The sequence below is a fragment of the Emydura macquarii genome, unplaced genomic scaffold (assembly GCF_026122565.2).
Source record: "Emydura macquarii macquarii isolate MOO-44397 ecotype Brisbane River unplaced genomic scaffold, CSIRO-AGI_Emac_v2 contig_1348, whole genome shotgun sequence".
In the NCBI taxonomy this organism is placed as follows: Eukaryota; Metazoa; Chordata; order Testudines; family Chelidae; genus Emydura; species Emydura macquarii.
In genome coordinates this window covers 9,785,236-9,810,186 of record NW_027131485.1, presented here as the reverse complement: position 1 = coordinate 9,810,186, position 24,951 = coordinate 9,785,236, and the positions used below count along the sequence as shown (strand labels likewise).

Below are 24,951 nucleotides of genomic sequence, written 5' to 3'. Positions count from 1 at the left end.
CACTAACAGAAGCTGGTCCAGTACAAGAGATTCCCTGCCCCAGCTTGTCTCTCTAATAAGAGTATTGCACAGTTCAGCACCTTTTAACAAACAGCTCCTGCCCCGCTGTTTGGCAGCTCCATGAGCCAGAGGCCCCACCAGCCAGCCCAGGGGGTGGGTACTGGCCCCTGGGCTGCAGCTGATGCTAAGAGATTGGACTTTTGTTTAACAGATCAAAGAAAAATCCCATTCTTTGCAAGACAGCAAGAGTCAGGGGGCAGCTGGGGAAGCCTGTGCCACCACCAGCACAGCCATGTCTCACTGCTGAACGCTGATGAAGACATCTGCAGGACAGCTTGTCTACACAGGGCCGCTGACCAGTCTAAATAGAGCAGAATTATTTCACTGTAGCTACGCTGGTCAATGTCCCTGGGTAGACAAACCCCAAGACTTGACCCTACCAGAGCTCTCCCCTGGAGAGGCCTGTTGAAGTCAGACTATTTGCATGAGTACGGAGCACTCCCATACAAAAGTATGTGACGGGCCAAGCTTATGGGAGAGGGGGGTGTGGAGCTGGATTTAATGACAAATGATTAGCGAGCCCCATAGTCTTTTCTTTCTATGCTGCTTTGTATGGAACATGGCCAAACAGTGATGCTCTAATGGGCCTAATGGGCCATGGCAGCCAAGCGCAGGGCAGAGCAGCCCTGAGGTGACTAACTTATTCTGTGGGCCATGCATGTCCGTGGTCAGCCTGGCATAGGGAAGGCTCAAGTGGTGGCTTAAAAGCTACTTTTGCTGGTCTCCTCGATTCCTGGGTGCAAGCTGAGCTTGAGCAGAGGAGAATCACACCCCACCAGCTCTCCCTGCTTTTCCTTTTCTCTCCAGTGATTCCCTTCCCCATGAAGGTGAGGGAGATACTGCTCCAGCACAGGAGTTCGGGACGGTAGAGGGACAATTGCAGTATACCAACCCCTGGAGCCCTCCCCCACAGACCCGGCAGAGTGAAATTCTTCAGAGGTAGCCCTGCTCAGACCCAGCTTTAGCCCCTGCTCAACATACAACCGGCGAGCTGACCACACTAATGTAGACATATCCAAATCACTGATTTATTCCCCAAACACACTGTGCATTGATTTTGGTCTCCCATGTAAGAAAGAAAACAGAAGTACACACAAAGCCGCCCAACCGAGCATGCTGGTGAGTCACACAGCAGCCAGAGCCGGGCAAACTCACGTGCCCTCCTCACTGCTCTGAGAAAGGAAGCGGGAAAGTTTGGAGACACCAAAGCACAGCAGATTCCCTGCTCCACCAGCACAGAGATCAACACTGCAGACTATTTGCATGGCCCAGTCTCTTTGGCTAAGGTTAGCAGAGGAGAGGGGAGAACCCGGCCCCGGGGACGGAGCCACAATCGATATTGCACTTTGGTGTTTGTGGTCAAGATCTAAAAATAAAAAACACAGCGTTTTCCCTTTACCAGCAAAGAAAAAGGCAGTTTCCCCAGCTCACCACAGCCCTATTCACAGGAACACGGTCTTTGTCCGGGGAGCTGGCACCACGCAAGAACTAAGGCTGCCCTGAATCATTACACAGCACTGGAAATCACGTCACTTGGCCAGTGCACCCTGAGCCACGCGTGCCCGTTCGCCTTTGGGGTGAACACTAGCTGTGAAAGCTGGAACAGGCAGCAGCAGCATCAGGTGGCCAAGACATCTCCATACGCATACCTCAAGGGAGGGAAGCCAGGGTTTCCAGAGATGCTCAGCCTGAGCCACCTTCAGCCAGGCTTTCTTCTGAGCTTTCCCATGTAGCATCTCCAGAGGCCCGTCTCCTGGAGAAGACTGAATACAAGGAGGAGAGGGCAGCCTTGCACTCTGGCTTGGAGACAAGCAGCCTTCACGCGGGAAGAGGAGTCAAGAAACTGCAGACAGATAGCCCATTCATGCAGGCCAGCCCAGCAGAGGGACCGACCGGGCCCAAGCTCAAGCCTGAAGGAAGGAGGGTTGGACACAAGAACAGGAGCCAGGGGCTGAGGGAAAGTGGGGATCCAGCCACTGAGTTTCCAGGGGAGAGGCTGGGGGACAAGGTCCCCCATGGAACAGGCTCCTGGTGCTAGCTGTCTGCCCGAGGTCTCTCGTGACCGCTTTCACACACAGGCAGCACTGAGGGGAGGGATGTGGTGCCCATGGTCAGCTATTACCTGGGGGGTGGGTTTTATAGCATCAAGTCCTGCATGCAGCACAGGGCACGTAGGTCACACACAAGTGCTGGGGGTGGCACAGACTCACATCAGGCAAGGGCAGTGCATGCCCTTCTCTCCCATGGCTCCCTCACCGAGTGCTCCTAAAGGGCCAGCTCTGCAGAAGCTTCTGGGAGTGCTCGGACTCAGTGGGAGGGAGCAGGGACAGAGGCCTTTGAAGCGTGCTACCATGGGGGGGGGGGGGGGGAAGAAGAAACATGGGCATTTCATGGATTGGGGGAGGATCAGGGCCAACTCTGACTGAACAGATATCTGCAGGGCACTGCAGGACACTCAAGTGATCTGAAGCTAACAGCTGAACTACCGCAGGCTGCCAGGAGAGGGAGCTCTCCACAGGAGAGAGCTGCACAGCAGGCTACGTTCAGTTTCCCACACCCAACTCTACTAAGTCCCGTGGGCCACAGCCTGGGGCTGTGTGATCAAAGGGGAGGCCAAGCCAAACCGCGGAGACCCCCCAGCCCTTGCGTTTGGATCTCACTCCACCAGCCTCCGCCGCCTCGCTGGCCTTGCCATGGCGCCAGTTTTCTGGGTCAGCGCATGGGCAGAGACCAAGCGGAGGGAACGAGTTACAGGGGGGTGCCACAGGGAGGGGGACCAGGGGAATCTGGCGGTTACAGACAAGGGTCGGCTCTGTAAAAATATCAAGCAGTCTCAATTGAACCTGAGGCAGAGTCTCCATGGGCAGCGAGAGGCCACTTAGCCCCGATGCTTCAGCTCTTAACACCGTTATCCTGGGGCAGGGAAAGCAAATGTCTGTAACTGGAAACCGGAGACCAGTCGGCCACTTGCTCACGTGACTCCTCTTCCTTCGCTGTCCCCTGCTCTCCCAAGCGCCTTCCCAGCAGGCTGAGCCGCTGCCTCCTCGGCACTCAGCAGAGGCGCTGTGCTGGCGGACCAGCCTTTGCACTCACTCTCCCAGGTACACAGCTTCCGGGTGGAACCATCACCCGACGTCAGAATTCCTGCAAGGGAGAAGGGAGCTGCTCTGAATCCAGGAGCCCCAGCTGACAGATTGGAAAATGTCCCATCCTTCGACGGGGCAGCAGTGAGCTGCAGGTCAGATCAGCAACACTCTGATCAAGGGGCCTACATGGAAATGCCCCAGCAACCACCGATGGTGCCGCGGGGAGTTCTGCAGGTTAGGATAGAGGTGTGCAGGCAGAGCTATGGGAGGAGGGAGCTGCAAGGATGAAGGCTGTGGTGCCTTTAACCAGCCCCTGCTTTAATGGGCATCGACATTGGTCAGTATTTCCCAGCCCCTCCCTACTCACCATCCTTTCTCCATTAGGGCTCTGGCCAGTTCTGCTTGCCTCGCTCCGGGGCCTGCAGCCGTTCGAGGTTCTGAGTCACAGAATGCAGGGCCTTCCCTAAGGGCATAAGCAAAACCCAACAGCAATCACCCCAGGGCAAGGGGCAGGGGAAAGGATCTGCCATTAGGGTCACTGCATTCCCTGCTGCCGCCCTCTGAACCACTGCTTCTCCGGCTGCCTGTGCCGGGTCCAATTTCCACCAGTAATGAGACTGGGGCATGAACGCTGGAGGCACGTAAAGGCAGCTCCATGGGTCGCTGAGCTGGAGCAGGGCCAATGCCAGAGGCCAGAGCACCTCAGCATGGGTAGGTTAGCAGGGGACGGAGTGTGGAGAAAACAAGGGCTCCCCAGGCTCTGCTCCCGCTGGTTTCTATTGCAGCACAGAGAAAGGCTGCTCCTGCCTTTCATTCTAACAGAGAAAGAGCCACCCCTGAGGTGCACAGGAGGGAGGATTCGTGCCACAGAGCAGCTGGAGAGGAGAGTAATTACTCCTGCTGCCTACAGGAACGTGTGGCTCACTCTAGCAGAGCTGGGCCAGATGGCTGTGGGTTCAAGCCCCACACAAGGATTCGGAGCTGGTCCGGCACGAGTGGGGAGAACCATAGACAGACATGTTATGTTTTGCACGAAGCAGTTATCTTTTGCCCACTTTCCAGTTGCCACCTGTCTTAGAAACTAAGTGTCTTATGGTTTATTTCAGTGGGAGCTGGGGATAATCCTAGTGTCTTGGGCCCCACAAGGCCCTCTCCACTGTACCTATTTCTCCCACATGTTCCTCTAGGATAGCCGACAGCTCAGGCAGGCTCAGAGACTTCAAGGAAGTTGACAACCCTTCTAGTCCTGGGAGAGAGAGGTAAAGAACAGAGAGACTTTCACTAACGGTTGCAGCTTCTCCATGGCAGGGGCAGAGAAGCAAGGGCTCGGGTCTCAGTCTGCCTGACAGCCTTCACACCCCCAGCAGCTTCAATTGGCTGGTTTTGATTTAATGAGATCTTGTATCAAATGGGTTACTGCAATCCAAATGCGTGACAAGCAGCAAGTTCCCTCTGTCCACTAATCCTGCCATAGAGGGACCATGCCTGCATGGCACAGTTGGCTGTTCATAAAGCCACATGGCTTAATGTTCATGATCTCATCCTCCTAGAGATGCTCAATAGGTCAAATATGATGCAAAGCTCAAGGAAACAGAGCTAGACTTGCTGGATGGTCATTGCCAGGGTTTTCTGGTTTTAAGATAAGAAATGAAGATGGACCTTTCAATTCTGCAACCTCCCCAGCTCTCCAGGGCATTTCATAAACAGCGGTCAGTGGGGCAGCCCAATCATTAGCCAATTCCCTGTGACACGCATCAGGTGGGCTGACTGGTTTGCACTGGTTGATGCTTTCCCAAGTATTTCCTTCCACACCTACTTTTTAAATCAATAGTGATATCTGCAAGGTCCCCAGCACCTCCTCCTTGTCCAGGGGTAAAAATCGTCAAAAGTACCTAGGTGAATTAGGAACCTAAATTCCATTTTCAAAGGTAATTTAGGAGCTTAGGAGCCTGAGTCCTATTGAAAGTCAACAGGACTTAGATACTTTTGAAAATTTTATCCTAAATCTCGCTCATTAATGACAGATTTTTTAAAGGATCTGTTCAGTAGCTCAGTCATTTCAAACTCCTCATTAGTTTCACCCTCCTCATTTATTCAAACACCTGCTTTTTTTCCTAGTTCCTCTCATACCCCATTGGCTGCATTCATCCATCAATCTGATTGTTTGCTGCCTTATCTTTTCCCTGCAGCCTGGACCATATACAGTCACAGCAGCACCTGGATCTTACCGTCTCTCTCAGGCCCTCTGTGCTCACCAGCTCCCAGCCATGCCTTGGTCTCCTGCATCCTGTCAGCCATGTGCCCTTGGTTCAGCCGGGAAGACAGCTCTGCCTGACAGGCTCTGTTAAAGGAAACCAAACCTCATTATTAGCAAGGCATGTGCAGTTCTGGGAAATCATCTGCCGGGGAGCTCAGCAACCAGTGCTGTGCTCTCCTATGTCCTGAAATACCTGCTTAGCTGTCACAGGATCCCATTTAACTGGAAGGAAATGCCTTATGGGATTAGCAACTCACTGGGTTATCAACTGCTCTTCGTCCCTTACCAGTCTTAGACAAGAGCCCAGCATGCCTTCCACAGTAGCCCATTTCCCCAGCAATCCTGACCCTTGTCTACAGAACAGCTGCAGGCGGGAATGAAAAAGAAGAAGGCTGGGATGAGCAGGGCGAGGTCCAGGCCTCGAGCATCACACAAATGCCACTCAGGCTGGATCTGGCCCACATGACATTCAAGCCTGGTCCACACACCAAGATACACACTTGTAATTTAGAGGTGCAAGCTAAACCGATATACTTCAAGGTTTAAACTGAAGCAAGAGGGCCCACCCACAAAGCTGCACCAGTTTAACATCACACCTCTGTTTAAACCAGTGCAGCTTCAGCTCACAGACAAGCCCGGATTCTCTGCACAATCTCAACTTTCATTTAAAAAGAGAAAGTTTCTTGACCTTGTGATTGTGAAGAAAACCTCTCATGTGAACTGTTGCTTTCCTGAGTCTGCAGTCAGTCTGTGTGGCTTGAAAGCTTCTCTCTCCCCGCAACAGAACTTGGTCCAATAAAAGATATTACCTCACCCACCTTGTCTTTCTAACATCCTGGGACAGACATGGCTACAACTACACTGCATACAAAGTCCCCAATAAGTTAGCAATAACTGAACTTTGGATCACCATATACAGGGCAGATTTTACTCTGGATCTCTGGGCAAGCCTCTCTCTGTCACCAGTGCCAGTTCTGCTCTGGCTGGAGGAACACACGGAGTCCTAAATTTATATTCTGACCTATAGGCCATAAGGAAAAGTGCACTCGGATCCCCTGCCCCAAATATGTTTGACATCCCGGGTTTAGGCTGACAGCAACTCCGTATTTAATTAATGGGACAAATCTCATATCCCTCCACCCACCTTCAGTGGAGTAGAGCCTGCACAGCAGTGGGGCAGCAGAAGCATGTCACACATACATGTGGTTTTCATAAAGAAACATGGACTGCCCTAGGGCAAATATAGCCCCAAGCACAGGCTGTCAGAGTCACAATTGTACAAAACCTTAGCCCAGGAAAGCAATACACACATTTTTCGGAAGATTGACCGGAATGGGCAGCGTTGTGGGAGCATGTGAGAATCTGGAGTGAAGTTCACTAGATGCTGATTTGTTTACAAAGGTGAAACTGACTGGTCTGTTTTCACTGTCCATCCTAAATGCAAAGAGTAAAACAAAGTGGCACAAAGAATTCTCCCCATTTTAATAATCTAACCTGTTAGTTAGTAACACGGGTAATGCCATGTGTTTTAAAAATGATTTTCAAGCCGACAATGTCCTTTTTAATAGGTAAAAATAGTGCCCACTTTAAGAAAGGGCTGACTTCTTAGATGGTAAGTGGTATACAGGATGTTAGAAAATGATTTACCATTACAGGTAAAAGTGAAATAGCTACTTAAGTAATTCCGGCACCACATTTGTTAGGTAATACACACATTGCTCTGGTGTGTGTGGATGGCCCTCTGTTATGACCACTGCCTCTGCACAGTTGGATAACGCACACACATACACCACTGCTTGTTTACAGGACATGCATGTACTCTGGCCAACTGCTGGAGAAGTCACTGAACTCCAGCCCCTCGATGCAGGGGTAATGCAAGTGCTATCTGTGAACACTACATTGCTAAACCAGCCTCCTTTCTCATTTTTCCAGGGGGCCCTCTGGGACTCCTTCTACCACGTCCTCAGAGGCCTACAGCAGGGACTCTCTCCTCTCTGGCAAGCTGGACACAGCTCCCTTGGGAGCACAGGGATGCTGCGTCTCCCCTATCCCTGCACCTCTACCGGGGGCCGAGAATGTTGCTTCCACCCAGGGAGTGGAGGAAAGAGATTTTCCCATTTCAATCGATTGACCAACACAGCCTGATGGATGAGCTGAAAGTATCAGCTTAATCCCCAGAGCAGAACCAGCACTGAACATGGGATTTTTACAGCATGCAGAATATTTTCAGAAGAACAGAAAATAAGGAGTTGTCTCCCTGGCTAGAGTGTCTGGTACAGCATCTTGGACTGGCCAGTGCAGAGTGAAGTGTAACACCCCCCAATGCATCTCCCTGGGCAAAGCTGGATGATGTAGAGGCTGTGAATTTCATCCTGACTGCAGCTGGGGACCCGAGTATGCCCTGAGGCCTGAGTGCCCTTGCAATGGAGCAGCACTATGGGTTTTAATGGTGTGAAGGCTCCTGGGCTTTCTTCCCAACTCTGCCACTGACTCTCTAGGTAACCACAGGCAAGTCACTTAGCACCTGGTTGCCACTGGGATTGAGCATTCACAACTCCAACTCTGGAAAGCCAGGCCCTACCCCGTGCTTCAGTGTCTGCTTATCTCACTGGAACGTCCTCGTTTGGGGAAGCAGGTGCAGGGGAGGATTAGCACGGGGTTCAAGTGCTGTGGTGAGCCGCCCACGGAGTCACACTAGATGGGCACCTTACATTCATGCCAGACACTGGCCACAACGGGTTCTGCTGGGTGGGCCTTATTCTCCACATCCACTGGAGCAACTTACTTCATCTGCTCTAGCAGGACCTCAGTGTCTCTGGTGACAGCCTGGGCCTCTCGCAGCTGGATCTGGGCATCATTCCAAGCCACATCCCGCTCCATCAAGCAGCTCTCGACCACTGCACGCAGCTCCTTCTCCTGGGACACCTGGCCCTTCATCACTTCCACTGCCTCGCACCTCTGCAGCGGGGAAGAGCGAGATTAGAGGGACTGACATGGGGAGTGCTGAGCACTGTGATCTCAGACACTTGGCTGCTCACGAGATGTCACTGGAGCCTCCTCTATTATAATGATCTGGGCGGCTGCAGAGTGCTCCATATGCACCCATCAGAGGCTCAGATACAGGTGGGAAGGAAGCTGGGTAAGGTTCCCACACATCTTACTTCACACACAGGGTCCTTCAAAAGCAGGACCAGCTCTGATCTCAGGGATTCCCCTTCTCTGCATTCAGGAGGGCAAGCATGCCAAGTGGACAGTAATTTGTTTTGCACAGGTTTCCCCAAATTCAGTGAGCAGATCCTAACCAGGAAGGCAGATATCCCCAGCCCAGCATCCCTGCCATCTGGGTTTGAACTAAAGACATAGAAGCCTCATTAGTACTGAGAGGACAAGGGTTAGAGGGCGGCAGAACCAGAAACACAGGTGCAGCCATTCCAAACCACCTCAGCTCCTTCCCTTAAAAACCACCCGCCCCCCCTAGGAGGTGCCATTGAAAGTGGGGCTGGGTCTAGAGCGAGGTTCCTTACCTTGTGCAGCTGAATGGCCATCTCTTGCATTTCAGCCTCAAGCCGATCCGCATAGGCCAGCTCCAGGGCATCGTTGGGAGGCCTGGCATTGCTGTGCCATCGAGCAATGGCAGAGGTCATCTTCCGCTTAGGCCCAAACAGGCTGGTTGAGACAGCAGCAAGCGGTTAGCAGCAAAGAGCACCAGGACCTTGCTTCAGACTCTCCTGTCCCCTCTTCCACGGAGGCCCATGAAAACCCCATGAATGATCAGGAAGGACAGCGAGGGACAGCAGAAAACCACGACCATTTGGTGGTTTACCATCTCCTCTAAGGCTCTGCTAACAGCAACAAGAGAGTTGCAGGCAGGGACTGGTGTGGGGTCCCAGCCGGATGGGCCAGAGCTTGCTGTAGACCAGGCTACAGGTGCATTTCGAGATCTGTGGGGGGTTCTCAGGTTGGGGGGGGAGGAGGCTGGAGGTCAAGGTTAAAGGCTGTGGCAAACCCTGAGTGAGAATGGCTGGAAGAGAGGGTTCAACAGCTGAGTTCTCCTGATCCCTTCATACGTGCCAGTGAGAAAGGAGTTACGGCGGGGAGACTCACGTGATGCCTATTTCCTTCAGATCACTCTCTGTGAGGGTCAGGAAGATCCGGAGGTCGATGTCCTGCTCCTCAAACACCGAGAGGTACTTCAGACAACCGATCTGCTCCAAGAACGTTGCCAGGTCCTGTGGCCCATCCAAAACAAAGATGTTTGTACCCACGTGAGGAATTAGAGCCTCTAGTCTCCTTGAATGAAAGGCTAACAGCAACTGCCCATCACAAATACCTGCTTCTCCACCTTAGGAGGCTATCCTAACTTTACCCTGCATTATTCAGAGTCTCTAGAGCCACACGCCACAAGGGGAGCTGGCTTATAGTTTGTAACAAAAAGCAAGGAAGGGGGAGGCACCAAAGACATTGCAACTCTGCTCCCAGTAAAGCTCTTCCTTCAGATTCCCCACACTGCGCTGGGCTAAAGAGAGGAGTCCCCAGTCTGCCACTGCAAGTGTTTTTGGTAAAACAGAACTGTGTCAGAGGGGATTAAAATCCTTATCTGGACTGTCAGCTCCTTGGGGCAGGGACCATCTCTTTGTTCTGTGTTTGTACAGCACCAGGCACAATGGGGTCCAGAGTCATGACCCCAGTTCCCAGGTGCTACCATCACACAAGGAGTAATAAAACCTGCTCTGGTAATTAAACCGAGCTGGGAGGAAAGCTTAAGGAGCTAAGGTTAGAAGACCGGGATCTGCAGCGCTCAGGAATGGTCCATCAGAGCAAGAGTGATGCTCAAGCAGGAGTTTCACTGTAAAAGCAGCCTGGACATTTTAAGAGTATTTGAATGAGCTGCAGAGGTTTGGCATCAAAGTCCACTCAGGGGGCAGCACTGCTTCCTTATCTGATAAGGCCGAACCACCAGACTGGAGCCTTGGGGCAGATTCTCTTAGCGGGATCTCCAGTAGCTTTGCACTGTGACACATTCTTGCCCCATCACGGAGGAGAGTTTTCTGCTTTCCTTTGCAGCTCTTACCTGGGGCCCTGTAGAGGTGAGGGCCTCTGCCTTCGGGAGCGGACAGTGCTGGCTACACACCCCAGCTTTGCCACGGCTGTGTGACCATTGGCTGTCACTGCTGCTGTACCGGTTCTTGATCTTCACGTAGCTTTTTGCCTGTTTCTGACTAGGGAGCGGTTTCGCATGGTCTGAGTCCTGAACAGACAGAAGGGGCAGGGTTTAATAGCACAGGGTCAACACACAGATGCCAGAATCACTGCAGGGAGCCGCACGGGTGTGGAATGAGGGGAAGTTCACGGCTACTTCTGACCTGGGTTCTGAGTGCAAGCAAGCTCGTTGCAGGGCCTGGGGTGGGAACGTAATACTCTGTCTTAGCCACATTCCCCACCGTGAGACTGTTTCTTAAATGCAGCAGAGGCCCAGAAGTATGGGTGGTAAAGACTAAGCAATCCCTTGTTAAAGAGGACATTCAGGGTGAAGTCCTGAGCACAGAGCAGCTTGCAGGGACTCCAGTCTCAGGGAGAAAAGCTAAGGAGAGGCATCCCTGATCAACAAAGCAGCCACCATATGTTGAATTCTTTCACACCCAGAGAAACATCAACCCTGCTGACTAGCAGAAGGATTGGGGGGAAGGGGTATTCCTGTAAGCAGCAGCCCAGGGAACCGGGGAGCCTTCCTAGTGCCCGCCGATGTCATACCCATTCAGCACATGCCTACACCAAATCCAGAACTTGGTCTAAGAATGCAACCGGTTACTTGAACCGCTGAGTAACTTACATGGAGGCTAAGGCTGGATTTCCTCCCCATCCTCCAACCTGTAGAAGCCAGGACCACTTTAGAAGTAATGGTGCTGTCCTGCTTCCATAAATCCAAGGGATCTGATCTGGGATATGGGAGACTTCCCATCTAGATTGCAGTTAGGGATGGGCCTGCCTGCGAGCAGAGCGAGGGCTCAGGGAGTGGGAAAAGAACAGACTTTAAAACAATGGTGAACTTTAGTGCTCACCAGGGAAAGAAACAGATCCCACCAGCTAAGACTTAGAACAGTGCAGGGAGGAGAGTCTGCTCCAGAAAACAAGCCATCCTGCTGGCACCTGTCAGGATGCTGAATATCACAAAGTGGCTATTTATACTGCCCTATGACTAAGCAATCATGGAAAGGGTTTATCCTAGGGCAAGAATTTTCTATTTGTATTCACTGCCCTGCTGTTTGTAGGAGGCTCCAAGTTCCCGAATCAAACTGCCACACGGTTGGAGCCTTCTCTGTGAGGGGGCAGTGAATGGAAGCAGACAAAAACAGGACGGGATGAGGGAAAGTGCTGTGGTTGGAGAGTTACTGATCCACCCATCGGTAAACCATTCTGCAGGAAGGGTGCTCAGACACTCGGATCAATGTCAAATGAGACAACTTGCCACTCTCTAATACATTTAAACAGAGTTTACAGATTTCCTTCTATCCTTGGGATTCTCCCCTCCTACCCTGGATCCTACAGTCTCTCAGGAGATGTAGAGTTGTGGCAAGTGGCTGGAGTACCCGCGAGTTCCAGTGTTTCACCTACAGCAGTGACCAAGAAGAGACAAAAGCCCCACCTCGTTGCTTTCCAGGGAGCCCTCACTGCTGACCCCAAAGGCTTTGGGCAGACACTCGCTGCTGCTGCTGCTCCTGACGGTTGCCAAGTTGTTGGTGAAGAAGGCGTTCTCTTCTGGAGGGGACGAGAAAGGAAAACAATGAGTTCTTGCTTCTTCTCCTTGACCGTCTCATCTCATGCAGTCATCCAGTCTGAGTTTATGGGCAGCAGCTGCTCAGGTTATGCGGTTCCTCTGAGGAACGAGTTGAGAATGTCATGTGAGTGGAACTGGGGCACCTGTCCTTCCCCAAACCACTGCCAGTGGGTGTCAGGTAGTTTCAGTGCAATACACTGATAGACAGTCATAGAGCCATTTAGTACCACTGGCTGCAGTAACAAGTAATACATGCATGTTCTAGGGGGTGGGGTTATCAGCTAAGTCTGTGTTCTTGTCCCTACACATCTCTTGACAGCCATGACAGAAGGCCAATGCAGATGGATGGCACTCATTTTCCTTCTATTTTTATAAGCCAACCAATGATTCTTCTACCCCCTCTCCTCCTTCCATCATGGCACTTCATTCTCCTCTGGGGCGATAGGACAGAATTAATGCCAATCCAGCACAGGGTGCTTATGCACTGGTGTGCTGCCCCCTTTCTTGCCTGGATCTTGGGCAAGATGCCTTCTATGACCTCTTCAGACCTAAGGAGTGGAGAGATGAGAAAGGGAACGTGCAAGCCCTGAGGCAGTTCTCAACTTCTGGTCACTCTCACAGGAAGCTAGGCCCCCCTCTGAGAACGTGCCATACCCCTGCTGCTGCTGCTACTCTCCACATCTTGCTCGTTGATTGGAGAGGTGACATCCCGGAACCGGAGATCCTCCCCTTCAAAGCTCCCGTCATCATTGAACGTAACGTAGCCCAGTGGAGGGACCTGCTCTGTGTGCAAAGTGATGAGAGTGCAAGTTACCAGCCAGGCTGCAGCATGGGGAACTGCAGCTGCCACCAAGCATCCAGGGACCTTAAGACAATCAGGGGAAGAAATCACATTTTAAACTAACCAGGTTTCATCCCCCTTTGAATAGTGAACAAAATTATTAGGAATGTGGAAACCGAATAGCTTCCCTCGCACACAAGATCAATGCTGCTCACTCTGACTGTGCTCTCGCCCGAGGCCCGGATCTGAAAGGATCACACGTAACTAATCTTGCAGCAGACGCACCTCCGGCTTGCTGAGCTTTAAGGATTTCCTCCCTTCCCCGAGTTTCTGGGCGGCAATTTTTGCTTGTGAAAATAAGAGGCTGATGCTTCTCTCTAGCACCAAGCACAGCTTAGGAAGGAGCTATACAAGGTTCCCCACCCCACTGGCAGCACCCTGTGAAGTGCTGCAGCTGGTGCTCTGCGCATTTCAATAGTCACCTCCCAGCAGTGACATCAGGCTACAGCAACAGGAAGTACCACACACTAGTGTATTTCCTCAGTAGCCTGAACATTAAAATATGGTCAGCTCAAGCTCAAAGGAATCTTTGGTATTTTTTCTTCAATACAAATCAATATTCTTGGCCATGCAAGATAACCAGGTAGTTGGCTAGACTCACTGACCATCACCACTAAGCACTATGTGTCCACAAAGGGCAAAGCTCATGCCTGCCCTATATTTAGGCAAGCCTGTCACCTTCATCGAGGGGTTAATGTTTAAACTCTGACAACGTTTCTCCCTGCCCATCACATGGCAGACCTCGCCAACTTCCACTGCAGCAGGAAGTGTTTCCAGCACTCAGGAGGATACGGATCACCTGGTCCAGAAGCTGTGAGATTAGTTTAATGATTCGTGTTGTTTAGCCAGTCTTGAATCCCCCCACCCCACCTCTGCCAGTTTGTGAATTGCTCTGTGACTCCGGATTCTAGCTTGGGAAAGGAAGAGGGGCCAATCTCAAGTGCAGACAGCAAGCACAGATTGAGATGATGCTGAAGGACATTCACAGCTGGTAAGAGAAAAGTTCATCACCATCAAGGATCAGCTGGGAGATGGTTTTTATAGCTGACTTTCAGCCCCTTGAATGACGGGTGTTTGCTCAGTGCTGGCAGCTGTATTAGCCATGCAGGAAGGCCCAATCTAAAGGAGCAGGGAAGTACTGGGACAGGAGTAACAGCAAAGCAAGACTGTGGCTCTTCTGAGATCACAAAGCAACCACACAGTTAGATTCCCCAACTCAGGCTCACCGCAGCGAGACTGCTTCTTCCCTGCAATTCCGACAGCAGTTATCTTAGCCAAAGCCTGTGGCCCCTCGTGGATACTGGGGCCCTTGGTCTTACGGACAGGTCTCTGTCTCTGGGGGGCGGAGCACGATTCATCCGAGGAGCTCAGATCTTCATATTTTCCTGTGGTTCAAATGCAGACCGTTAACTGCACAGTAATTCCAATTACCCACATATTTGATTTGCTACTGGCCCTTTAAAAGCAGTGGGAAAAAACAGTGAATAAAGCAAAGGGTGAGCAAGCAATGGTTGCCTGGAGCAGAAGCTTATTGCCAGGCACTCCTCGCACCAAAAAGGGCTACCATCCAGGACTTTCCTGTTGTTTAAAGGAGAGGGATTTCCAGCAGACACACAAAGTAACAATCCCAGTGGGCTGGGATTACCCCCATTCAATCACTGCACTGTTTTAACACAACAACAGTCTTTTCCCCAAACACTTTTGGGTCACGTGCACGTACAAGGTGGCATCTCAGTTACCTGGGCCCCTGCAGAAGACCTTGGGCATGGGAGCTGTGTGCAGGTCCATCAGTCCCACAATCTTCATGTGTCCGTACTTCACAGCCAGAGTCCGTGCCGTGGCTCCAGTGTTCTCTTTCGCATCCACCTTCACGCCCTGTGGGAAGACAATACATACTTCTGTCATGCATGTTCTGAATGGACACCCCACACAGAATTCAAGGGAACAAAAGAACTTACGTACTCCATCAAGATCTCCCTCTTCTTGTCTGCCTTTTTAAACTACCAGGAAGTGTAAGGCTCCTTGAGATCCATGGATAAATCCCCCAAGTCTCCTCTGAATGCCACTGCTCCTAATGATTTGCTGTCTGCGCTCTCTGATCACATTAGCCCAATATTTCACTTTTCTGTACCACCACCAAAAATGTGCTTGATTTACTGCCCATTATTTCTTCATTGCTTTGTCTTTTTTAACAAAGTCGCCATGCAAATTACATTTAAATTACATAAAGGGATTTCACTGCTGTTAGAAGCCAAGAAGACTGAATTTTCAGACAATAGCATGGAGGTGGAAGATGCCTGCTAGGCAGAATACGCTCGCCTACAAGCACTAGATAGGATCTCCTGGTGGTGGATCAGATATTTAATTGACATCATGCTTTGTCTGAGACAAAAAGGCTAAAATCAAGGCCTGTTTCAATTGCCTTCAGAGCCTGACTTGTCCCTGAAATGATCTAGACTCTCAAATGATCTGGACATTAATATTACTACCAAGCCTTATATTGATACTCTAGAAACCCCTCTCAGGATGGAAGCCGCACAGGCTGAGCGCTGTCTGGCTCAGAGTTGCACATCCGAAACAAGGACTATCCCACTCAGGTTAGACAGTCATGAACTAACACTGCTCACCCTCTCTTAGGATGGGCAGAAAGAGGAGAGCATGCATAATCAGTTCTACGATTGTTTAATCTGAGCCAGGATTCAGACAGACACTGCATGGGAACATGGAAGCACAGGCTGCGTTTCTTAGTCTGTGAGCTGGGGAGCAGCACAGCACACCATGTCCAGCAACCCAAATAAACAGTCCCCTTGGTGCATGATGCAACAGAGCACAGACTCACCTCCAAGGCGAGGGATGCTGCAGGGGGAAGGAATGAAGTTCCTAACCACAGTGTCTAACAACAATTTTACACCTTCCCCTCCACCACCACTCTGGTTTTACAACTGCTCCTAGTAGAACCACTATGACTGTGTATTTTGAGAGCTCCTCTCCACTGCTGTTTTTAGCTGTAGCTGTGGGAAGGCTAAAATGCAGAAATGTGTGGTACACTTTGATCTCTAGGCAGTGAGATTGGTGGTCTCTGGGTCTCCTCCGTTAGAAGCACTGAAGCCGAATTAGCCAAATTGTTGAGGAAGCCCCCATTTTCTGCCCCACCATGACAGCTTTCTAGGTCCTGAGAAATACAGCTGATGAGGGAGATAATCACTAACATGCTCTAAAAGTAACTTGGGCCAATTCTATGGAGGACCATGACGAAGGACACAGAGACCTTGAACTTGACCTGATAGTCTTCGGGGAACCAACATATGGGCAGCTGCTGCATTTTGGAATAACTGAGGATTTTATCAAAGTTGAAGCAATTATCCCTAGGCATAGCCAGGTGCAGCAATCCAGCCAGGAACTTATGTAGTGTAAATCATCATGGCCAGGTCACAATCCCCTGGGCTGGGGCTCAGACTCTTAGCCAATTTCAGGCAAAAAATATTTTTTAATTTTTTTTTTTTAAATAAAAACTACAGCTAGCCAAGATTCCTTCAGCAGCTGGCAGTCCAGAAGAAACCTAATGCTGCTGACCACAGGATCCCTGGTTACATTTGTTGGGTGCATCCAATGCAACGCCTATTGCAAGAATAAAAAACAGAGGCCACCTCTGGAAAGCAGAGGTAGAGATTTTGCACTGAAAATGGGCTTGTGTTTTGATAAATTCTATAGGAGGGGGAAGGGTGAGGTACATAGTGAGTCAGAAATAGGATGCGGGAATTTGAAAGTTATTTTTGGTTTCTTTAGCAACAAAATAAGTATCAGAAAGGAGAGCAAAAAGAGCATTTCACCCCCTTTGGAAAATAGAATGACACATAGTGAAGACCAGAGATTCGCTGCTGTAAACATACAGGGGCTGTTAAGGGAGGTGCATGCTGTGGAGAAAGGTTAGGGATCTCTCTGCTTTATAGACATTCAACCCCCCAAAACAGCTCAAGGAGGCTGTGGCCTCCTCCCAGAGGGGACTTTATAATGGAGAGGAACAGCCTGGAAATATAACCCTTTGGAAGGCCTGATCTCTCAGGCCCTGTGTTCTCCTGACTGTAGGTCTGGACCCTAAAGATTATAGGATTTATTTAGAATTTGGCAGACACTCACATGACTGATGAGATACTGGACAATTATTTCATGGCCAGAAGCAGCTGCTTCCATCAGAGGAGTATATCCATACACAGGCTCCCTGAATAAGAGAAAAAGGCCATGAAGGTTGGAGTCAGGACAGCTATAATTAAAGATAGACTATGGTTTGCTGGTCACACAAAGAAAGAAAGACCCAAAGAGCAGGTCTCGCCCACTGAAGGCTGAAGAACCATCCACACCCCGGCTTGCCAATTCTTCACAAAGAATCTCAGCTTGCAGGGCTTGTCAGACTGGCCACTTTAACCAGCACCCAATTAAACTGAATTCATTACCAAAAAAGAGTAGTTAGCTCATGAAGCTGTGTCTTAGTCAAGAAGACATCTATTAAAATGTCATTTAAATCCCTCTGTCCCAGGCAGGATGGAGGCCAACATAATAGCATGTCCCATCAGGGCAACTCCAGCTAAAACATGGTCAAGCTCCATCACTGTTTCACCAATTTAGTCAATAGGAAAGGCAATTCCAGTACATGCGGGGCCAAATCCTGAAAGACACATCCCTGTTTCTGTCTTGCACACCGCATTCTCTGCTTTGGTTGCATTTAATAGGCACTTTCTACATAAATGAATTTTGAACGATGTTTGCTGAAGATAAACCTCAAGCTACACTTGATCCTTGGTGTGCAAAAAAAAGTTATTCAGAACTCTGAGGAAGATGAGTTGATGTTCCCTAACATTAATGTCCTACCCTGCATGATGTCCAAAGCCAATAGACAGATGTATAACATAGCTAGTACTAAGGGCCTGGAAGGATCTCTTTTTTTCCCCGTGACATGGCTCTTTGTGTATAATGCACTCTAGCCACTGATGATGTTGCAAATAGGCCAGAAATTCAAGAACATACATATTTGTTGCAATAAACATTTTAAGAACTTTACACAACCTAAGCATTTCATCCCAGGGAAAAAGAAAGAAAATGAAGTTATGACCAGAAAAATTTTACTGCTCTGGGTCCTGCAACGCCACCCTAACTAGGGAAGGGGAATCAGCTATTCTGCTTCCAGTAATAAGTTTGTCAATGGAGTTTCAGGGCTAGATCTTTAGCTGGTATAAACTGGTGTAGCTCCATTGACTTCAAACAGAACTATGCTGATTTACACCAGGTAAGTATCTGGGGCTTACAGCTTTGGAAAATCAATATTATTGGACATTAACAAAACAGAAATAGCACAGCCCCAAATAGTAGGTTGTTTGAGGTGCATGCTACCGATGGGAGGTTTTCTAGAAGCACACACAGGCACTGCAGTGCACATGGAAAGTCAGCAACTGTATTGTAAGTGACTGTGCATGAACACTGACTGATTGATTGATACAGGGTAGGCAGCAGAGTGCAACTGAGGTCAGGAGCAAGCTGTAACGCCCTTTTGCTTTCACTGAAATCAGCCGAAGTTGGTTTAAATGTGGCCCCATGGGCAGACTCCACTCTTCAGTTTACATGGCACTATGACCACTACATTAACCCCAAGGCTGAAACGGATAGTGGATTATAGCTTATTCCTTAAATTGCAAGGGAAAAGGAGGGGATGGAATGTATTTCCTTCCTTTATGCTCTGTAGCAGTGGAGCATGTCCTAATGCTAACGGGCTTCTTCTGTGTTTGAAATCATATCGAAATCCTGGAGACAGAACAGATATACCAGGTGTTTTTCTCTTACTTGCAGTTGGCGTTCGCCCCATTGTCCAGTAAGAATTTGACCATCTGCTGGTGTCCAGCACTGGTGCAGTGGAAAAGGGCAGTCCAGCCGTGAATGTCCTTCATCTCCAGCTCTGCGCCTTGCTTCAAAAGAACAGAGAACATTCTTAACTGCAGCACCTCTCCTGGGTCTGTTAGTTCAAAGGGGCAATGGCTGTTACTCCGAGAAAGGCTGAATCCCTGTCAGGAAGCTGAACTTACAGCAGTGCACTGAGCTTGCAGTTTGGTGTCAGAACAGCTGGAGGATTCCACTCCTCGTGCATTTCAATTTTGCAACAGCAGCTTTTCCTAGCCATTCCCAAACACCCACCTGCAGGAGGAAGTAGGCAACACTCTCATTGCCACAGCTGGAGGCCAGCATGAGTGGGGTCTGCCCATCCAGCGTTGGTATGTTCACACTCACTCCCGCCTCCAGCAGCAGGTGCACGATGGTATCATGGCCAATGTAGGAGGCGTACATCAGCGGGGTCCAGCCACCACAGTTTCTCTTATTTAAATCCAGCTCTCCACTTAGAATAAAAAAATAAAAGGAGTAAATGAAATCAGCTGAACCCGTATTAAAGCTGGTCACAGCTGCAGCACAGAAAAGATTCATGTAGCTGGAATCATTTTTATTACCGTTCTAAAATAAAATAAAGCTAAAGTTAAAATAAAAATGGTGTTAAAAACAATTCTGGCATGGAAGCCTTGTCTACACTGCAACTCCCATAAGCTTTAACTCCTGTTCAGCTGAATCAGTGGGAATTTGAGGGTGAATTTCCCCATCCCAGACATGGCCCACAAGTCACTTTACACCAAGCAAATGGTCGGATACCATTGTTCTAGTGTAGACTGACTATGTATTGCTGTCATTTAAAAATATAATCATCGTAAGTAACAACAAAGCTGTGCTAGTCGTGCTCTGCCCACTCCTTACCGTTGAATACACTCCTGAACCACCTCATATTGGCCAATGGAGCACGCTGTGTGTAGGTCCAGTGGAACATCCAGCTCTTCTCGACAGATCATCTGGCCTACTCCATGCCACATGGAGAGGCTGCGATTCAGGAGCTCCGACTCACTGGCATCATCACTCAGCTCGGACATCACGACCTGTGGAGCCAAAGTGAAACAGAATGTTTAAGTTCCGATTTCAGGATCTTATAGTACCGTGGGAGCTCAGAGATATCCTCAGCTTAGAAGGCGTGGTTTTCTCAGATACCCCTCACGCTGACTTCCCACCCATAAACCGAACCCCTCCTCCACCCTTCCTTGGTCCACAAAGCTGTCTTGTGAAACAGCAAGTGGTTGCTGCAGGTCCTCCATGACAGCCCTTTACTGCTGTTCTAGACCATTTGGTGCTGTCGACGCTAGAAAAACAGAGCAAACAATGCTAGAACCCATCTATTAAACCTGATTCTAAGGTTGTCAGCAGCCATGGTTTTATTCCTTCCCTCTCCAGTCAAAATATGGGTAAGATGGATTTTAAAAAGTTTGTCAAGACTAGGCATTAAATTCTGTTTGGTAAATGCCAACAGCATGCTCTGGCCTGTACAAGAGGGAAGTGATTCCTCATCTGCACTGTTTATAGGCTAAAGAGACAAAACACTGGGGAAACTGTAGGAAAACCCTACAGACAGAGAAAACCCCAGCTTAAACTGAATAGTGGATGTCAGTAATGACAACTGTGTCAATGGCTGAGTCACCTTCAAAAATAAAGTAGTACCAAATGTATTAAATGAATGTACCTGCCAGTTGATTTTCAGAGTTTGCCCACTGTCCTGGATACAGTAACTTAATATTAAAAAATATCACAATTTCCTGACTGCCTAACATGTTAAGGTCCATTTTCCTTCCCCAGCCAATAGGAGATGTGAATGTATTAATCACCTATCGATGGGATCATGCATTTGCTTACCTCTTTAATAAAGCCACCTGACATAGCTGCCTCTAGTATTTTAGGTCTTATTTGTATTTTCCTTAATCATTTGGTTTTGGAACAATAGCCATTTCCTTTCATGATCTATCAAGGACTCATTTATCTCCAAAGCCACCTCTTTTCCCTGGTGCTCCACAAACCTATATGTTTTTATAATACAAAAAATGGAATTCAATCTATTCCATGTAATCATGATGTACTGGTACATGATGGTTGTTTTATTAGGATAACTCCTTAGGTACTTTTTTGCATGATGATAGGATTATTTCTATTACAGTAGCGCCAAAAGGTCCCAACCAAGAATGGGCCCTCACTGTGCTAGGCATTGTACAAACACATTAAAAGATGTGCCCGGAGGAGCTTACAGTCTAAATACAAAACAAAAAGTAACCAGTGAGTTGAAATGGAAGATAGAAAAGAGAGGAGGGAGAGAAATGCTGCTTAATTGGACAGAAGAAAGTTTTGTCTTCACTAGGGGAAAAGAGGAGTGGCACTCTTAACTCAAGGTAAAATCCTGGTGGACAAGGCAATCTGTCTTTTTCATGCAAATGAGCAGTTTGGGTTAAAAACTAGATTCTCCCTTATAGTCTTTACCTCCACTTGTTAACTAGCGTGAAAATGACAAACTGCCTTGCCTTCACTAGCGTTTTACCTTGAGGTAAGAACACACCTTTTGCACAGTGAAGACGCAGCCAGTGTGACATTCTAAACTTACCTTTAAAAAAAATGTCAACAAAGATTAGAACATTCAAGGACCTTCACCACTGTCTTTCTGCCTCCATCTCATTTCTATCTTCTTACTGCCTTCCCTCTGCTCAAGGAACCTGACTGTTCCTTTTTCTCATCCTCAGTTTTGTGCTGACATTATCATTAATAATCACATTTATTACAGTAGTGCCTACTGACCAAACAAGATCAGGGTCCCATTGTGCTAGGCCAGGGGTGGGCAAACTACAGCCCATCTGAGCTTTTCATCAGGCCCTCCAGCTCAACCAGCTCCATTTAGGCAGTCCGCAGAGAGGTTGCAGAACAAGCTGTGTGGCACAGCAGCCACTCCCGCTCTCAACTCTGCACCTTCCCCCTTGTCCCTCTCCCACTACCTGGGCCCAGCAGCACCCTGGCCAGACCACAGCGGCTGCTCCCCAATCCCAGCCTTGCAGCACCCTGACTGAAGCCACTCCTGGGGCATTAATGGCCCGCCATACAATTTCTATACCCAGATGTGGCTCTCAGGCCAAAATGTGTGCCCACCCCTGTGCTAGGCAGTGTACAAACACAGAGAAGTAGATGGCCTCTGCCCTGGATAGCTTATACTCTAAATAGACAAGACAGCTAAAGTTCAGGGGAAAGGGATATAACACACAAGCAGAGTGATCAATATGATAACAATAAACAGCATGTTTGTACAAAAAGTTTTGGATGGATTTAGTTGTGGGGTGGATTATCTAAATGGGAAGACAATGGAAAGGTGAGCAGCACAAGAAGGCAGAGCAGGAAGGGGAGCTATTATTGTAATACAAGTAACAATATCACAGTCGTCTTTGAAGAAAATAGGACTACTTAAGGCTGTAATCACTACGACAGGCATCATGTTTTTGCAACATGAAGCTCTACTGCATCAGGAGATGAAACACACAGCAGAGTATAAGGAGGAAGAATAGTCCACTAGTTAGAGCAGCAGCCTGGGACTCAGGAGACCCAGGTTCAATTTCCTGCTCCACCACAGGCTCCCTATGTGACCTTGGTGAAGTCACTTAAGTCTCTCCGTGACTCAGCTCCCCACCAGTCAAATGGAAATAATAGCACTGCCCTACCTCACAGGGCACCTAAGCTGGATTCTTTTGCTACATTGATTAGGTACATTTGACATAAACAACCGAACAAAGAACCAGAATGTTCCATCCGGAACTGAAGTTTTACATTGGGTCCCACATGATGTTTAAAACAAAACAAAACAAACCCTCCTCTGAGAAATAGCGCCACATGCACATCACCCTCCGTCCTGAGTTTGTGGCCCACCACTGCCCCATCCCGACCAGTCTGGGGGGAGGAGGAGCGTCTCCTTTGCAGAGCAGCGGTGCTGCTGCGCTCCCCGGGAAACGCAGCCACCCCCACCCCGCGAGGAGATGACACACGTGCGGCGCCTTTGGGGCAGAAGCATCATTGGGCACAGCCTGTCGCTCACACACGCGTGGGCAGCTTCTGCGGGATCACAGGAGCAGCAGCCGTGCCAAGTGTCCCTGGAGCTGAGTCCCGGCCACCCCGGCATCTAGGCACCAGCTTGCCCTGCAGGCCGCCCGCTGGCTCTCAGACTGGGCACAGCAACCAGCAGCTGCCTCAGCCCAGGGCACCGGCCGGCTGGAGCCAGCCCGCGCCAGGGATACCCCGCCCCGCGCTGCTGCCTGGCACCGGGCGGCTGGAGCCCGCCCGCCCCAGCGCTCCCATGCGAGGGTTACAGCCCCGGCCCCCTCAACCGGGACACCGCCCGCCCGCCCGCTCGCCACGGGCCGCCCCTCAGCCGCCTACCAACCACTTCGCCGCGCTCCGCCCGGACAGGTACCGTGCTGCTCGCGAGCTTCTCTCTCCCTCTCCTCGGCGCCGCTCCCGGAAGTCCCGCCCGCGCTTAGAACGCTGGGAGCGCGGCTCCTACTTCTCTGGGACCAATCAGACCAACTACAAAACCCAGGCTCCCTCGCGACAATTTGTGGGACCTGTCAAACAACCAATAGGGGATGAGAATCTCATGAGGCGGTGCTCAAATTAACCAATGAGATACAAGAAAGAGGAAACGGAGGGATATCCTGGCAGGGAAAAGGCAGGAATTAAAATGTATTGCGATACCTAAGGGGGATTAAAAACCCCGCAGATGCACAAAGAAGAGAACAGATCTGAACGAGCTCTATGCACTGGGAATAAGGGGCGGTGTCTCTAATTTCTATTCGTGAGCTAGAATGTATGTTGTATCCCTGTCAGGACCTGGGTTATGGGGCGGGGCTCGGGGCGGAGCCAGCGGTCAGGGAGCGCGGAGCGGGGGCTCGGAGTCGGAGGGTGATGTGAGTGGCGTGGCGGGAGGAGGGTTACCGCTGCCGGGAGTGAGGGCAGCGTTCCGCTGTGTGGTGGCGACGGGTGCTGGGGAGGGAGAGATGGGGGGGCACCCGCTGCGCAGACAGGGTGCGGGCCGGGGCGCGGGCGGCGGTTGGCCCGGTTACCATGGGAACGGGAGGAAGCGCGGGGGCGGAGCCGTGCGGCGGCTGGGGCTCGCGGGCCGGGCTGGGGGCGGAGCCCGGCGGCCGCTCGGAGACTGGGAGGCGGTGATTAGCCTGTGCTGGGGGCGGTGCCAGCCGGGGAGAGGCCGATGAGTGTTATCACGCCTCTCGCGCAGGGCAGGAGGGGTCCCGGCACCGCCTCCGAAAGGGGAGGGGTACCTGAGGAAGGGGCGGCAGGCGTGTGGGGTGCAAATACAGGCTTGGCTCCGCCGTCCCCCTCCTGCACTTACCCACTGTGTGGTGCCCGCCTCTCCCGCTGCAGCCCGGCGCCAGCACCCCCTGCAGGGGGGTGGGAGAGGCTGAGGGGCGCCCCTCAGAGCCTCCTGCGCCCCCCGCCCGTCGTGAAGGGCCGGCCCGGCGCTGCCCGCACTTACCTGCTGCTCCAGACCTGTAGCCCGGGCCGGCTAGGACTGGCCGGCCTCACCCCTCCGGCCTGAAGGGGACAGGGCTGGACCTGCAGGACGCGCAAGTGGGGGAGGCGCTGAGCCTCATTCGTCCCCTGCCTCCTGCGCGTCGTGAAGGGCCGATCCGGCGGCCCCCGCAGGCCGGCGCCTCGAGGCCTGGCCCTCCCTCCGTACGCCCCGCCAGAAATGACGATTTACACAATTCCTGTGCCGCGCAGAACTGACGGTGCCGATTCTGGGGAAGGACCTGCACATTGTTATGAGCAGCTCCTTGTAAAGCTTTCTGCGCAGGGTGCAGCCGGCTGCCGTCAAAAAAGTCAGCAAGATCTTAGGTGGTCTAAAGATTGGGCTAGATATTGACACAGAGAATAGTCTAATGCCACGTTATCAGGGGCAGGCTGCTGTGCAGTGCTGACAACTGCATCTCAGACAGGAGATTGTAACCTTCGAAGGGGGTCAGAGGAGGCCGATTAA

The 24,951-nt window shown here is 50.6% G+C and overlaps 1 protein-coding gene across 1 annotated transcript; it reads right to left on the bottom strand.

Annotated features, from left to right (window-relative positions):
* Positions 1 to 1,070: 1,070 nt before the first annotated feature.
* On the bottom strand, positions 1,071 to 23,489 carry ANKS3 (ankyrin repeat and sterile alpha motif domain containing 3). Its single transcript, XM_067551100.1, has 18 exons — positions 23,368 to 23,489; positions 20,787 to 20,947; positions 19,806 to 19,981; positions 19,200 to 19,398; positions 18,852 to 18,973; positions 17,157 to 17,238; positions 14,759 to 14,894; positions 14,246 to 14,404; positions 12,833 to 12,961; positions 12,047 to 12,159; positions 10,475 to 10,651; positions 9,508 to 9,632; positions 8,928 to 9,069; positions 8,189 to 8,361; positions 5,375 to 5,487; positions 4,309 to 4,392; positions 3,514 to 3,609; positions 1,071 to 3,204 (listed from the first exon to the last, which is right to left on the bottom strand). Exons 2-17 carry the CDS (start codon positions 20,808 to 20,810, stop codon positions 3,527 to 3,529), a joined length of 2,037 nt encoding a protein of 678 aa, XP_067407201.1. The 5' UTR covers positions 20,811 to 20,947; positions 23,368 to 23,489; the 3' UTR covers positions 1,071 to 3,204; positions 3,514 to 3,526.
* Between the last annotated feature and the right edge of the window lie 1,462 nt (positions 23,490 to 24,951).